This window comes from Pyrgilauda ruficollis, unplaced genomic scaffold (genome assembly GCF_017590135.1).
Source record: "Pyrgilauda ruficollis isolate IOZ18807 unplaced genomic scaffold, ASM1759013v1 scaffold1, whole genome shotgun sequence".
Lineage (NCBI taxonomy): Eukaryota > Metazoa > Chordata > Aves > Passeriformes > Passeridae > Pyrgilauda > Pyrgilauda ruficollis.
In genome coordinates, this window is record NW_024508100.1 from 7,516,457 (window position 1) to 7,530,925 (window position 14,469).

General features: G+C 38.5%; 1 protein-coding gene across 3 annotated transcripts in view; it reads left to right on the plus strand.

Moving 5' to 3' along the window:
• The window catches only part of CUNH4orf50 (chromosome unknown C4orf50 homolog), a 62,374-nt gene that overhangs the window by 21,304 nt on the left and 26,601 nt on the right, over positions 1–14,469 (plus strand). The window contains exons 10-14 of one of the 3 annotated variants that reach the window (XM_041464033.1): positions 634–810; positions 3,028–3,084; positions 3,477–3,659; positions 12,147–12,384; positions 13,487–13,896. In XM_041464033.1, the coding sequence (XP_041319967.1) occupies positions 634–810; positions 3,028–3,084; positions 3,477–3,659; positions 12,147–12,384; positions 13,487–13,875 (1,044 nt within the window). In that variant the 3' untranslated portion in view covers positions 13,876–13,896. Of the gene's footprint in view, positions 1–633; positions 811–3,027; positions 3,085–3,476; positions 3,660–12,146; positions 12,385–12,727; positions 12,792–13,486; positions 13,897–14,469 lie in introns of those variants that run through there. The other 2 variants (XM_041464113.1, XM_041464178.1) reach the window with 2 other exon arrangements.

Here is a 14,469-nt window from a genome sequence, read left to right on the forward strand (position 1 = left end):
AAGAATTGGGGGAGGAAAGAAAAGAAATTGAAGAGTGGGGGAGGAGGAGTTAAATTCAGAAGCTTCTTTTTCCACTTGTTCTGTATCACTATTACATTTTAATGTAAAAATATTATTTAGAAATTTTTACTTAAGATCTGATTAGTTTATTAATAATCTTACAGAACAAATAAATATTTGGGAGAGTGGAATTATCTCACTGAGATAACTATATGTAGAAAAAGAAGGGTCATATTGCTTCTTGTTGAAGCAGGAGACTGGGAACTTCTGAGTTTTTCCTTACTCGCTGTGTGACCACAGATTGGTCACTTCATCTGTCTTTGCCCAGTTTCCCCATTTATTAAATCATTGCAACACATATCTTTACCTTGAAGAAATGTTGTGAGAATCCAATTCTGTGCTTCTTCTCACAGAGGTCAAGTACTCTTTGCATAAAAGTAGTTTAAGATTAGTGCAACATATTAGTGCTAATATGTTCATGAAGATTTGGGATCATTTATATCAGCTTGCTTCTTTTTGGTGTACAAGGTAGGCAGTTATATTGATTGAGAAGTCTTGTGGTATAAGACATGATTAAGAATATTTTTGTTGGTTTATACACCTAAATTGAAAATCTGTGTATTTTCTCTCTAGCCTGTGTACTCATTGAAGGATGCCCTGGAAAAAGAGGTGAATAAAATAGCCAGTAAGAGATTGGAGCAGCAAGTGTTGACCTTGAAAGCCCAGCTCAGGGACCAGGCTGCATTACAAAATCAGTTTCATGACTTGCAGAAGGAAGTGGAACTCTTTCAGGCTCAGCTGTGTGAAAAGGTATAAAATTGTTTTCTGTGTGTTTAAATGTGAGCTTAGACATCACATTCTATATCTGTCTTTTCAAAGGGGAGAAGCAAAATAGTCTTCTTTCCTGGGAATGAATCTGAGGATAGTTAAATGGTTTCCAGGCATATAAAAGTACTCCTGACTTCAGAGAAAGAGGGAGAAGATGTAAACTGCCTGAGTGATCCATGTTATGGAAAAATGATAGATGATTATGAAAATTCAGTCTCTGCTCTAATTAATCCCCATAATTTAATGCAAGAACAGTGATGCTTTACATTTAAATTCTTTACAGAGCAACGTCCTTGGCTTAAATTGTCAGGATTTTTTAACATTCACGACTCTCTTTTTCCGCTATATCAGATTATGAAATTCCAAGCTAATAATACAATTTTGATAGAGTTTTCCTATCAAATTTTCCTAGAGTTTTTGGTTCCTCTGCTAGTGTTACACATGAAGAGTTTCCGTATTTTCAGATAGGTGTGTGGTTTGGATTTTTGTCATAGTTATTCTGATGAGACCCCACTATGTATGCACAAATGCACTGACACAAGCAGTTTGTACACTTGTGCATTATATTTCCCCTGGCAAACCAAAGCAGGTACATTAAGATTTGCAAAGCTGCTGCCATACAGTGTGACAGCAAAGCTGCTGCTGTAAGTGTGACTACAGCTACTGAACTCTTGGGTGGAAACAAATTCCTCCTATGACTTCTTTCCCTTTGATTTTGTTTCCTATTGGGGGCTATATTTTGGAACAGGATAATAGTTACAATGTGAGCCAAATTGGAATTGCCCATCAAGCTCCGAAACAGCTACTAAATGGCATGTTCTCAATAGTGCTCTTTGTTCTTCATAGCCTGATACAACGAGTAGAACATGCTTCTACTCTGAAATACAAGAGGTTATTGTCTTCTCCCTACTGGGAACAGGTTTCATTCCACTTTCTCCACAGTAAACCCATCTTTCTACAATTTTGGTTTCTGTTTTGTTGTTTGTCTGTTTGGTGGTGGTAGTTTTGTTTTGTTTTTCCTAGCCTCACCCTGTGCTGTGGTTTGCTCCAAACCAGTCCTGTAAAGAGGGTTAGTGGCTTCTCTCAGGCATGGCTTAGGGGATGCCTCTTAGAAGAACAGTGCTGGTAAAATGAAACTGTTTTGTAGTGTCTGGTGTCACCTCAGGTGGTAGGTGAGTAAAGAGTGAGATGTGCTGTCCATATAAATGGACAGATCCTAATTGTTCTATTGCATCAGCAAGATGTGTTGCTCCCTGCCTCATCAAGAGTTGAATGTCTTCAGTTCAGGGACCTACTGCCAGCTCTTTGTTTGTTCCCCCATGCTAGTGCAATGTAAAGACATATTTCCCCTGTTCTGCCTGCTCTGATTCCTCCCAAGCCCACAATTTATTAGCTGAGGACAATGTGACCTTTTTCAGCATAACTGATTTCTCATAAAGGAGAGTTTTTTAATGATTAATATAACATACTTACTGTAAACTTTATAGAAAATAAATTGTCAGGCAAAATAAATGCAAAGGAATTTGTACTTTATTGTCAAAAATACTGTATTGATTCATAATGGTGATGAATTTTATGTCACAAGGTACTGTATTTTTTTCTGCATAATCAGAAAGGAGGGTTATCATCAGTAGGTTTTAATCATAAGGTACAGACTAAGTAATCTGGCCCACCCTGCTTCACCTCCTAAGAGAGGACATGTGTCAGCTGTGTCAGAGTAAAAGGTTGTTGATCTTTCCTTTCCAGAGTAGAATATACATGCAGAAAATCCCTCCTCTCTTCTCTAATTTTACAGTATAATATTGATAAGGAAAGGGAAAATTTTTCCCTAATGAATGTTTTGGAAGATTCACAGAGTAAATATGAACATGAGTGCATAATGAAGGATACCAACTCTACTGTGATGCTGCTTTGATTAAATAACCTCACTGATCTAAGGCTCCATCTAAGAACTTCCAAAAGCCTTTGTTAATTTTTAAGACTAATGCTGATGTGAGTAGGGCAGTGTTTTTATGCCAGAGCCTATCTGTGTGAAGCCAGTGCCTTACACTGATTCATCCTGTTTGTGTGATACAGGCTCACACAGATATGCAAAGTGTACACCTCAGACTCAGGTCTAAAACAAATACCAAAAAACTGCTGGAGTATTTCAAAGTAATTATTGAATAAATTGATGCAGGATATTTTTCCATGTTTCAGGAGAAAGAACTGCAGAAGAGGAAGTCTGAAGTGAAGTTGACATTAGCTCCTCTGAAGGTACTGTGTTTCCCTGAGCACTGATACCTGCACAAGGGTATCCCTTTGCTTGGAGGTTCTGTGCCTTCCTTCTGCAGGTGTCCCTGGTTAGCTGGGTGCTGCTGGCCTTCACCTCAGACAAGGGCTCACTGACATCATTGCAAGGTGACTTTCTGCCTGTCCAAAGGGGAACCTTGCACATGGAAAGGGAACATCTCTTTCCGGTTTTGTCTGTGCATGTATATTGCTCTTGAAGGTGTGGAGGCATCTAATAATGTAGAGACACAGGAATACAGTCTATAGCTTTGGGTCAAAATGTGGAATTACAGATCAGACACAAAATGTAATCTTGCAGTCTGAGAAGGGAGTGAAATGACAGAACCATGGGATGTTTATGTGTTCATGCCACACAGGCTAAGCTGGCTTGCCTCACCCAAAAGTGCCAGGAAAGGAACAGCTTCATTAGGAGAATGCATGATGAATTCCATAGGCAAGGATTTATTAACTCTGCATTTGATGAAGAGATGAAGAACCTGGTGAATGACATGACCCTGGCGGAGTACACGGTTGCTTTTACACCAATGTGTGATCAAGAGGTAAGTGCTCATACTTCTTTGTATGATCCTCATGTGTACACTATTGAATTAAGTGGTGGTTTTCAAAGTGTTTAGTGAGACATAATGTGTAATTACAAAATATATCTCACTGCTTAATAAAAGTATTGCTTCAGACAAATCAGTGGAGGTGGCCATTTTACTGTTGTTGTAGGCAGGGTCTAAATTTCAGGAGCTTAAAGCAAAGTGCATCAATGTTCCATGCAAGAAACACTCCCCTGGTATTTTTGACTAAGTATTTGATGGATAATGCAGCACATATTACACAATTTCATATTAAATATGAATTTTGCATTCCTTTCCTGCACAATGCATAGTTTCAGATTTCTGAAGAAGTCAGGAAAAAAAAGGTCAACAGTGAATATTTTAAGACTTAAGTCAACTCAGTGGACATTTGTATTCAAAAGGGAATTAGTCACTTGTGTTTCTCTGGCAAGGCAAAAGTGGGAAGCAGTCTGTTTCACACCTGGCTCTATTCAATATTGTCATTATATGGCTGCTGAAATAAACATCCTAAGTTTGGAGTAGCACCTACTTGAAGACTTCCTTAAGGACAGGAATCTCAGCCTGGCAACCTAAAGAAACAGGAATTCCCTTGCAGTGCTTCAGTGTCCATCAACAAGTTCTTTTTTCTTTTGATTTTCTGTTTATTTTTTTTTTTTTAAGCCTGTAAAAGTACCCAAACAATATTTGGTAACATTTGTGTCAAGTACACTCAAGTAGAATCTTTTTGGTTAAAAGTGGAGTAAAGGGAGGAAATACTGTATGTTACACATTTGTATAATATTATGTGCTTGTCACAACAGAACACAGAATGTTGGTTCATACTATACATTGTACTCAGCTGACACAATGCACTGCAAAATGAATATATAAAAATAATTTATCTTAATGACACTTGACATTTTCACCAGCAGTAGATGCTCAAAATGGGCATATAGTATAGTAAATGCTCTGGTATTTTTCTGATAATTTTGCATTTTTACACACAGAGTGGTGTTCTGTATCGTGTTGATAGTGCTTATACTTACAGTGTCACTAAGTGTTGCAAGCTGTCAGTCATACTTGTTTTTGTGGCCAAAAGCAATTTAACTGCATGTTAAGGAAAAGGTGGATTGATTCCTGGCTGCAGGATGGGACAGGACTCTGTGTCTGGCTGTGTCTCCTTGAGTACCTCAAGTGTGGGTCCACCACTGCCTCACCCAAGCTCCCTCTGCACAGGAGTGTTTTATGGAGCTCATCTGTCAGAAGGGAGACAGTACTCCACTGCCTTCAGACTTTTCTCAGACACTGCTGTGATAGATGAGCATTAGTAAAGCTTGCCAATGCAATAAATATCAAAATACTGTTCACACTCACACTGTCTCCCTAAATGTTCGATTATCACAAAACTTAGCAGGTTCAACAAGAGAGAATTGGATTAAATATATATTCTGATAGCCAGTGAACTTATGTGCAGCATAGATCCCCACATTAAATCCCCTGCTTTGGCAGATATTTAGCTGTTCATACTGAGTGGAGTGCAAGCCCCTTCCATGGTGTCTAGCACCATAGTGACCAGAGGTCTCACTTAGGCTCAGGCACAAATAGGATTCAAGCCTGGAGTTTTTTATCATGCAAAGAACAGTGTGGCTCTTGCTGGATGTCTTCACTCTGAGCTTGAAGGCTCTTGTGGTCTGTGATAAGTACTTCCACATATAACAGGAGGAAACTTTCCTATCAAGGAAGAGTTGCATGTTCTCATAAAAAATGTCTTTTTCTATGCATTAGGTTTCCGGTGGAAGACACTTCAATGAAAAAATTTGCAAGTTTCGCTACTACTAATCTAATAATATTTACAATAAAAAAATAAAAGAGAGACTGTTTCATATTCATGTGATACATTCCTTTGGTTTAAAAGATCTTGTACTGAATTCTGTAGCCATATGTTTAAGTGAACTAACTTTTCATCTTGGAAGTTTTATTTCTTGCTTTCAACTGCTATTCTCACTGGACTTCACATCTAAGATTCCAGAGCTAAGCCCAACATCCACTTACATAAAATTCCTTTGAAAGCTCATTCCTTCCTTCCCCTCAATTTTTCATTCCTACAGCATTCCTAACATTAGAATCCTACTATACAAAACCTGGTGGATTGTTGTCTTTTTTGGTTTTTTTGCTTTATTTTCCTTCTTAAATTAAAGATTTGCAATTGGCTTTACTCATTACTGGACCCAGTAACAAGTGGAAGCCTGTCACACATTGGCAGCAAACCTCTGTGCCTTGACTTACTGATGAATTTCAGCTCAAAGTTTGCAGTGATGCATGAAGAATGGATCCAGAGCCTTTTGAAGGGAAAGGGGACTCTACTCAATTCACTGCCTGGCCTTTTGTAGTTCAGTAAAAAACTCTGAGTCATGTTCTCAGACAAAAAAAGATGGTTCATAGTTCTATTAAGAACTCTTTTTTTTTTTTTTTTTTTTTTTTTTTTTTTTTTTTTTTATCTGCACATGAAATTACAAGTAGAGGGGATAGAGCTGCTTCAGCTGGGTGCTGGGTGGGGGACTTATGGGCACCACCAAGCTACTCATGGTCACAGACCAAGGCAAACTTCAGTTCTTTCCTTGTTCAGGACATAATGGATGGTTGGTCATTTCCTTCTGTTTGACAGAAGTATTTTCTCCCTAATTTTCATCCCAATTAAAATACTAAACCACAAAGATGGTGTTATGCAAAACCCATTGTCTTTGGAGCTTCTCCTCAGAATTCACTTTCAGCATTCAAGGCTCTGCTCAGACATGATAAATCCCTGTTGTTCCTATGGCTTTATTTTGCTGACTAACTCAAGGCTTCCATCAGTTCAGTTCAGCAGAGCAGCATACATTTTGAGGCTTGTCATTCGTGATTATTTTCACAGCCCAGGGTTACATTCAAATGTGTGTGAGTGAAAAATAAAACTTGCTTGAATCATGTAGTATCTCATAATTTTGTTCCAGCAGTGCACTCTTCAGTGAGGTCAAATATATGCTAGAGTATTGTGTTCATAAAAGAAAGCCAGTTTTCCTTCCCTGAATAAGTCCCTGTAAAAAGGACTAGGTTCTGAATTACTTTTTCTCATGATAAAACTGTACACCATGGAGCTCTTTATTTGTAATTTAGTTTAATTAAGCAATTTAGTATAATTTAATTTAATTTTAGTAGGTTTTTATCATAATAAACATATATGATTGCATGGAAGGGGTTTTATTTCAATTCTTTTTCATCCACCACCGTTTCAATTCTTTTTCACTCACCACCATTTCATTTTGGTGAAAGCAAAAATTCTGTGCAGGATGGTGAATAAATGCTGCCTCTCAGTTTTAAAAAAAGTCATCTTTTGGGCAGTCATTGAAACGACAATCTATGTCTAATACAAACTTGAAATTTTTGGGGGCACAAAGAAGTTAATTTCTAAGGCTTTGTGATATATTCTCTTTTTAAAAGACTTGAGAAACCATGGCAGCCCATTAGAGTGGAGCGATAATAAATTTTGGCAATAGAAATATTTTAAAACCTTATCTTGTTTTGTGTCTGGAAAACAAAAAGCATGTGGCTGAAGAGGACACATTCCTGGGACAAGGGCTGCCTCCAGCGGGTACACGTGGCACTCGGCACAGTGCCATGGCTGGGATTCACATGCCCGATGTCAGACACAAAATGTGTGTGCATGTTTGGCCTTTTGTCATGTCCCATTTTAATCACCTCCTTTTGAATGCTGAATTTTTTTAATTGGAAGGACCTTGGCCTCATCTTTCTTTTTTTGCTTTTGCAGAATTAATTCATGGACATTATTAGCAGTTATTGTTTTTCTGCCTTTCCCAGTGAAAAGAACACAGGACAGCATTCATCAGCTGATCTTGGACATTCATGTTCACAAAACATCTAACAAAAAAGGACTGGGACTTGGCTTTGCAACATCTGCTTTACTTGGGATGGTAAAAGTGGGAAGCAAGAGGAGATGTTCCAGATGAGTAATAGGATGTGTGAAAGAGGAGGCTGGATTTTTTCCTGAGTTTAAGTGTCTACTGGCAGTTTAAGGGCCAGGATTTACCCTTTCTGGCTGGCTTGGGCATGAGGCAGTGTCCATGCTGCTTTTGATGGATCAGAGAACCACACAGAGGAGCAAGTGAGCTTGGCTCCCCTTTCATATGGACTCAGCCCAGTCAGTGCAGTTGCGCAATATTTTGGGCCTTTTCTCTCTCTTTTGGTCTAGGTGTGGAGAAAAAGGAGTATGTTTAATTCTTTCCTTCAAATGATTGAACAAACAGCCTCTGTCTGGATGTCTGTAATGGAAAATGCTGCTCATCAATTTCTCTTGTGCTGGAACACTTTGACCTGATGATATATTTTATATATTCTTTCCATTGTGGCTGTTTGCCCTCATTTCTTGGGGCTGAAAGGGAATTTGTGCAAGGAATGTAGGGATAAATGGTAGTGCTTTTTAATGCTTTTCATGCCGTCATCTTAAACGTTGTGGATGGAAAGCTCCAGGCAAGGAATGTGTCCAGTGCAGTGAATTGTTTTACAGAATAAGGATTAAATGCTCAGAACAGCATAGCTTAATTCTTCTTTCTGTCAAGGGATTTCTTCTGAGGTATGTTTTGGTAGAACAATGATTTTTGTTTGTTTATTGGTTTGTATTTCTACTCATTACTTTGCAAGTTTCCAGTGAACTGTATTTGAAGATAATAGTCCTAAAATAAAATTCTCTGATGCTTTCCTTAAAAAGGTTTGTGTGTGGCTGTTAAGGTCAGAGACTTTTCTGGCACTGAGGGTGAGATACATTTCCTATATGATGTCTGTACTTCTGACAGTCATCTGTGGTAGTTTATCTATTTATTTTCATCATTAAAGCAAAGACATTCTTCCAAGGAATTATGCTGCCCATTTTATGTACCTGCTTTAGGTAAGTGCAGGTGACTGAGCACTGACAGGCTGCCCAGAGAGGGAGTGGAGATCACTGGAGATCTTCAAGAACCATCTGGGCACAACTCTGTGCCATGTGCTCTGGGGTGGCCCTGCTGGAGCAGGGAGGGTGGAGCAGATGACCCAGTGTGGTCCCTTCCAGCCTGACCCATCCCGGGATTCTGTGATAAGGTGGGACGAGCCATAGAAGTTGGACTCCAGTGATTGTCAAGGGGGCCAGGGGAAGATACACTTTGGTTTCATGAGTCCCACCCTCCAAAGGCAGAAAGAATTTAACTTTGGGCTTTCAGTCTTTTTGGGACAAGGCTGATTAAGGAACCTCTCAAGAGAAAGGTTTCTTTGCAGGAAGAGGCTTTTTTTTTACCTGACATTATGAAAAACATGCCTTGAATCACTGGAATTGCAAGTGGATGAAGGAGTGGAATTAGTCATTCAGTAATTTTTTTAAAGAAGGGTGAAGTCCATTGCTGAGAGATATGTTATTTTTGACCTTTAGAGAAATTATTAAAAATACTGAGATAGAAATACAGATTTTAAAAAGTTAGTGACATCCTGGACTTTCCAATGAAATAACTGATAATGCTGTTCAATAATTATCTAAGTGGTTGTTTTGATAGAGGGATCTCAAGAATTTTTGCTGGCTGTGGAGAAGGTTCTTACTCAAGGTTAGTACCCTTTGAAAGTAAAATTGGGTTTAGCTGACAAGATTTAGATGTATTTCCTGACTGCATAATACAGATATTTTAGCAGTGGTTTTTTTTCTGTAGTTCATGGGCAACAGCATGTGTTTCTCTAGAGCAGCACATGCCAGTACAGGAATAGCCATGCCTAAAAAAAAAAGAAAAGCTTTAAAAACTAACCTTCCATTATTTTCTGATAAATGGTAGAATTTAGATTAACATAAAATGTACAACTAAAAATATGCAGATAAATTAAAACATTTTCATCTTCTCTCTAACACCAGTGTCTTATTTTTTTGTAGTGTTGGGGGAAGCTGATGGTTTTTGGTTTCAATAGTAATCCTTTCTAGAACTTGGCATTATGCAAGTTTACACTCTTCTCAGTTTGGTCAAATATCACAATATTTTCATTTCTTCCTAGGTGAAATAATTTGTGGAAAATTGAGAGGAAGGCAAAAAAAAATAGGAAAATAGAATAAATATAGTAAAAATACAGATAATAAAAAAGAACCAACCTGAAAAAGAACAAGTTAATGTGTGAGCATTGAGACAAAACATTTTTGCTTAGCTGTATCCTTAGTGCTATAGGAGGTGCAATCTTCAGTGCTAGTCTTATGACACCCCAGAGATGAGTCTTTTGAGAATCATACCAACTTTCAAATACAGTGCAGACTATACTGTGAAATCTTTGTCAGAGAAGTGGCATCTTCACTCACTGGGGTTTGCATTAACCCTGCTTTCTGCTGAGTGTCACTACTTTGGCTGCAGAAGAATTTGCTAATTCCAAGAGGCAAAAGGGTTTGTGGGGTAAAGAGTTGAAGGAAAGAAATGACCCTGCAAGGAGGTTATTTTTCTAAAAATGACTTGTGCCAGTGTCACAGCTTTGATTTGGTGTTGGGTTTTTTTTTCTGGCAGCTTTACCAGCTCCTCTGCCTATGAGCAGGACAGTGATTTGCCTTTGCATGGGTCATTGAGCTCCAGAACTTGTTCTGCTCCTGCTCACTCTCATCTATCACCACAAATGCCTCTAACTGTGCTTCCTGTAGTGAGGAAATTCTCATCAAATATTTTTAGATCTGATATCTTCATGCCTCAAAACATTTCAGGGCTGACCTTTCATTGCCTTGAGCCAGCTGGCATTTTTTGTGAGTGATGGGGAGAGATACTGCACTTGCAACCTTGGTTAGAAACCAAGGACTTCAGGAGCTGCCTTGGGCTCCTGTGTCTAGAGGGGAACATCCAAATACAAAGCTTTCACTTTCCAGCTGATCTATGCCTGCAATGCTAGAATATGTTTGGGTATTCATGCCACCTTGCCTAAATAAATGCAACATCCAGATGTCATCACAGGCTCCCTCTGTAATCAGCACAGAGAAACCAAACCTTTTAGGGAACAGCAGCAATCTAAATTCTGTGCCCCAAACTGACCAATGTGAGTGGTCCTTCCATTCTTGGAGGTGCCTGCCTTGTTCCCTGGCCTGTTGTTCAGCCTGAAATCAAGGATCCAGGTGAAGCTGCTCCTGGGCAGTGTCTCAGCTGGCCACACATGCTTGTGGTGGGTACTTTAAGGAGACCAATGGCCACAAGTCATCAGAACTGGTTCCCTCTGCTCATGGTGGGGAGCCAAGAACAGGAGGTGAAATGGCAACAACAAAAACACCATTCTGTTCTTCTTCATGTCGTAATAGAACCATATTTAGATGCAGGAACTTGTCAATAGGTGCTCATCTTTCTGTTTAGTCATTTTCAGAGCAATCTTACACTGCTATTGCATTTCAGAGTCCTTTGATTTTTCTTTTTTTTAATGGACACAAGTAATGTAGCTAAAACTCAATAAAGATGCATAGAGCAAAAACAATATATTATTTTAAGTAAAATGTGTTTTCTTGACCTGGCATATATAATATATATATATATATATCTGCATTTCTGGAACTTTTGCAAGAGGAATAATGACAACGAGAGGTTAATGCATAATGAGGTGTATTAATTTTAGAAATAAATAAATAAATCTTCAAAAACTGAAAGGCTGAAATGGCAAAGTTTGCAATCTCAAGAAAAAATGCAACAGTGATCTGGCAGGTGTAATAAATTTGGCTTTGAAAGATAAAATGCTACTGCCTATAGTAGTCATTGGTATTCAGGGAGATCTGCTTGCTACTGTTATGAAAACGTGCATAATTAAACTGCCATTTCTCTCTTATATTTGTCTGCAGCTCAGTGAAAATATTCTAAAAGGATAGTTTGCTGTGGTGTTAAAGTTGGTTTGGACATGAAATAAGATCAACTGAATTAATGTATTTTTTGTTTTGAATAGGAGGGTCCGGATAAGTGTTCATGCAGTTGAACTCACACACTTTTGGAGTCTGTTCAGCTTAACTTTTTTGAGCATTCATAGGTAGACAAACCTGAATTAGTTGTGCAGTGTGGAGTAAGAAAATATGTTTGCAAAAGAATCCTGTTAGAAATTTTTAGATTCTTCAGGAGAACTGAGATAATTTTTAAAATTAGGATTTTTTTTTTCTAGTTTTAATCTAGGTTTTCTTAACAGCCCAGGGCAAATTTTCAGCTGTAGTTGAAACTTAGAGATCATTTTTTTGTGTTCTGAAGATGACTTGTTGAATACAGGATTCTTTATTTAGAGAGGTGCAGGAATGCTCTACATCTGAAATAATTCCTATATTATCTTTTCCCTTATTTTTGCTAAATGTCGTTTATTTACAGTTAATTTCTGTGAATATTTCTTTTAGCGAACTCATCCAGATGGCTTCCACTAATCCAAAATGAGCAGCATTGGAAAGCTTAATCTATCCTGAATTTGTTAAAGTGCTATTTTCTCTTGCAGAAGCTGCCTTCCTCCACAGATGTTTCACAGGCTAATGGACAGCCAGAGGATCGTGTGGCAGGTGCCAGAGGGAGCAGGAGGATTGGGTCAGTATCTGCAGACTCTCAGCCAGGGATGGATGGCCCCCAGAGTTCCCCCCTCACCCCAAACGTGTGTGCTGGTTCTTCTGTCAGAATAGCAAGAGGGGGTCACAGCCTTGCATGGAGAACTAAGAGAAAACCATCCCAAAAACTGCCAGGTCAGTGAAAGTTTTCTCACTGGTTTTAGTTCAGTGAAATCTCTTATTCTTGGTAGAAGATAGAGATATTTGAATGATTCCTTCCAGAGATGCACAGTTGATTGTTAGTTTAGACAAGCTGACAATAATAACTATTTAATGTTTTTCATTTTGCATTTTCTTTGCCATTGTTTAAGAGGGGCTTAGGGCTTATAAAAATAATTGAAAGATTTTGATTTCATCATGGTGTATCTTACTCTGTGGTAAGATAATTTTTCCAAATTGTTGGATGTTTTAAAAAAAAAGTTGTTTTGTTGATCTTGTCCTACCTTTTTTCCCCTCCAATTACTTTTTTTTTTTTTAGTGATCCAATTATTCCTATGCCCTGAAGCTCTTTATAGTAATTTCCATTAACTGCAGGAATCCTGTTAAGAACAGAGCTGATCAATTGCAATTGCATTTGTGACAGTCTGCTGCTAAACTAAACACGCAAGAGATTTCAGCCTCTCTGAGACAACATAACCTCTCCATACTTGTATGGAAACAAAACCAAATATGCAATTACTGGAGCCAGTTAGGTAGAGTAGTTAAAAATGTTACTCTAGTGAATTTCCTTTATAATCTTGGATTTAAATAAATGCAATGAAACAATTAAAAGCGTAGTTTTTGCTCTTGGCATTAATGAACATGGAAGATACTGAGATTTCCTTTTAGTTAAGTAATTTATTATGCAACGAAATGGTGACTCAGAATTCTGATAACACATTACTTAGTCCAGGGGATGTTTGTAACATTTCAAACCAAGTTTCCTGGTCCTTTTCTGTCTCACACTCACACACAAAAAAGACCAATGAAATACGGCCATAAAAGAAAAATATTGTGAAAAGCAGAATGAAAGTAGCTCTTTGATTGATCTTCCTGAATTCAGAGATTTTTTTTTATATAAATCATATAAGCTTTAATTAAATCCCAATGAAAGCAGGACATGGGCCTCTTGTGCAATTACATGGGAGGCCACAGCTGAAATCAGCCACAATGCATAGAGCATCCTGTTTCCATGAAAACATACAGCAACACACTGGGACATCCAAGGTTACGGTTTCTGTTCTCCTTCCCTCCTCAGACACCTTCAGCTGTCCCCTCCAGCTCAGACCCTTGGGTGGTCCCAGCCTGCCCATGATCCACAAGGGAGGCCCCTGGCCTCTGCTGCCAGGGCTGGAGGATGCTGCAGTGCCCCTGGAGCGTGCCCTGTTTGGGGCCACCAAGGGGAGGGATCGGCCATGGAAACACCCTGGCATCTTCTGGGGTCAGAGAGGAAACCAGCATGCAGGTGCTATTGCCCAGGGAGTGAAACACAAAAATGCCATTATGGATAAGGCATGGCTCTCTGGAGAAAAAACAGATGGCTCAACCTCAGCTACCACAGCAGAAAGCTATTTGCCAGACGTGTTGTCAGCAAGTAATAAAGGTCGATACTCTGTGGGGAGAAATCAGCTGCATGGGAAAGAATAAAACCTGCAGAAATAAAACAAGGTAAACATCTTAGCAATGTGATTTTTCCAATTGATACAAAGGTCCAGGTTTTTTTTTTTAATCACAAATATTTTACTAGTTAGCACGGCCTAGCAAGTAGTTTGAGATGACTGGAAAATTTATATGGAAAAGAGCTGTGACATTTTTTATTATCAAAATTTCATAGAACGTTTGAGATCACTGAAATACATGGATTTTTCTTTAGCCAGGCACCTCCCCATTTTCTTTTCACCTTTTGTTGGTGATTTGATTTTCTTTGAACTAAACTGTTAAACAAATCTATTAAATCACTTTTGCTTTTATGTATAACCTATTTCTTCAGTGTGCTGTGGCAAGTTCTGAAAGAACATCTCCCTTGTGTGACTGTTTCTTTTGGAATTTCAGGAAATGTAGTGTCATGGACTTTCTAGAAATTAATTTTACAAAAATTAGAGGGTAATTTTGCTGTGTTTCTTTACTATTGGGATATTTAAAAAAATATACCCTTTTTTTAATAGACCCAACTACAGCAGGACAGTCAGTGTATTGCTGCAGGAGCTTGTATCTGTAAAGTAGCATCCTTCAATTGCTGCT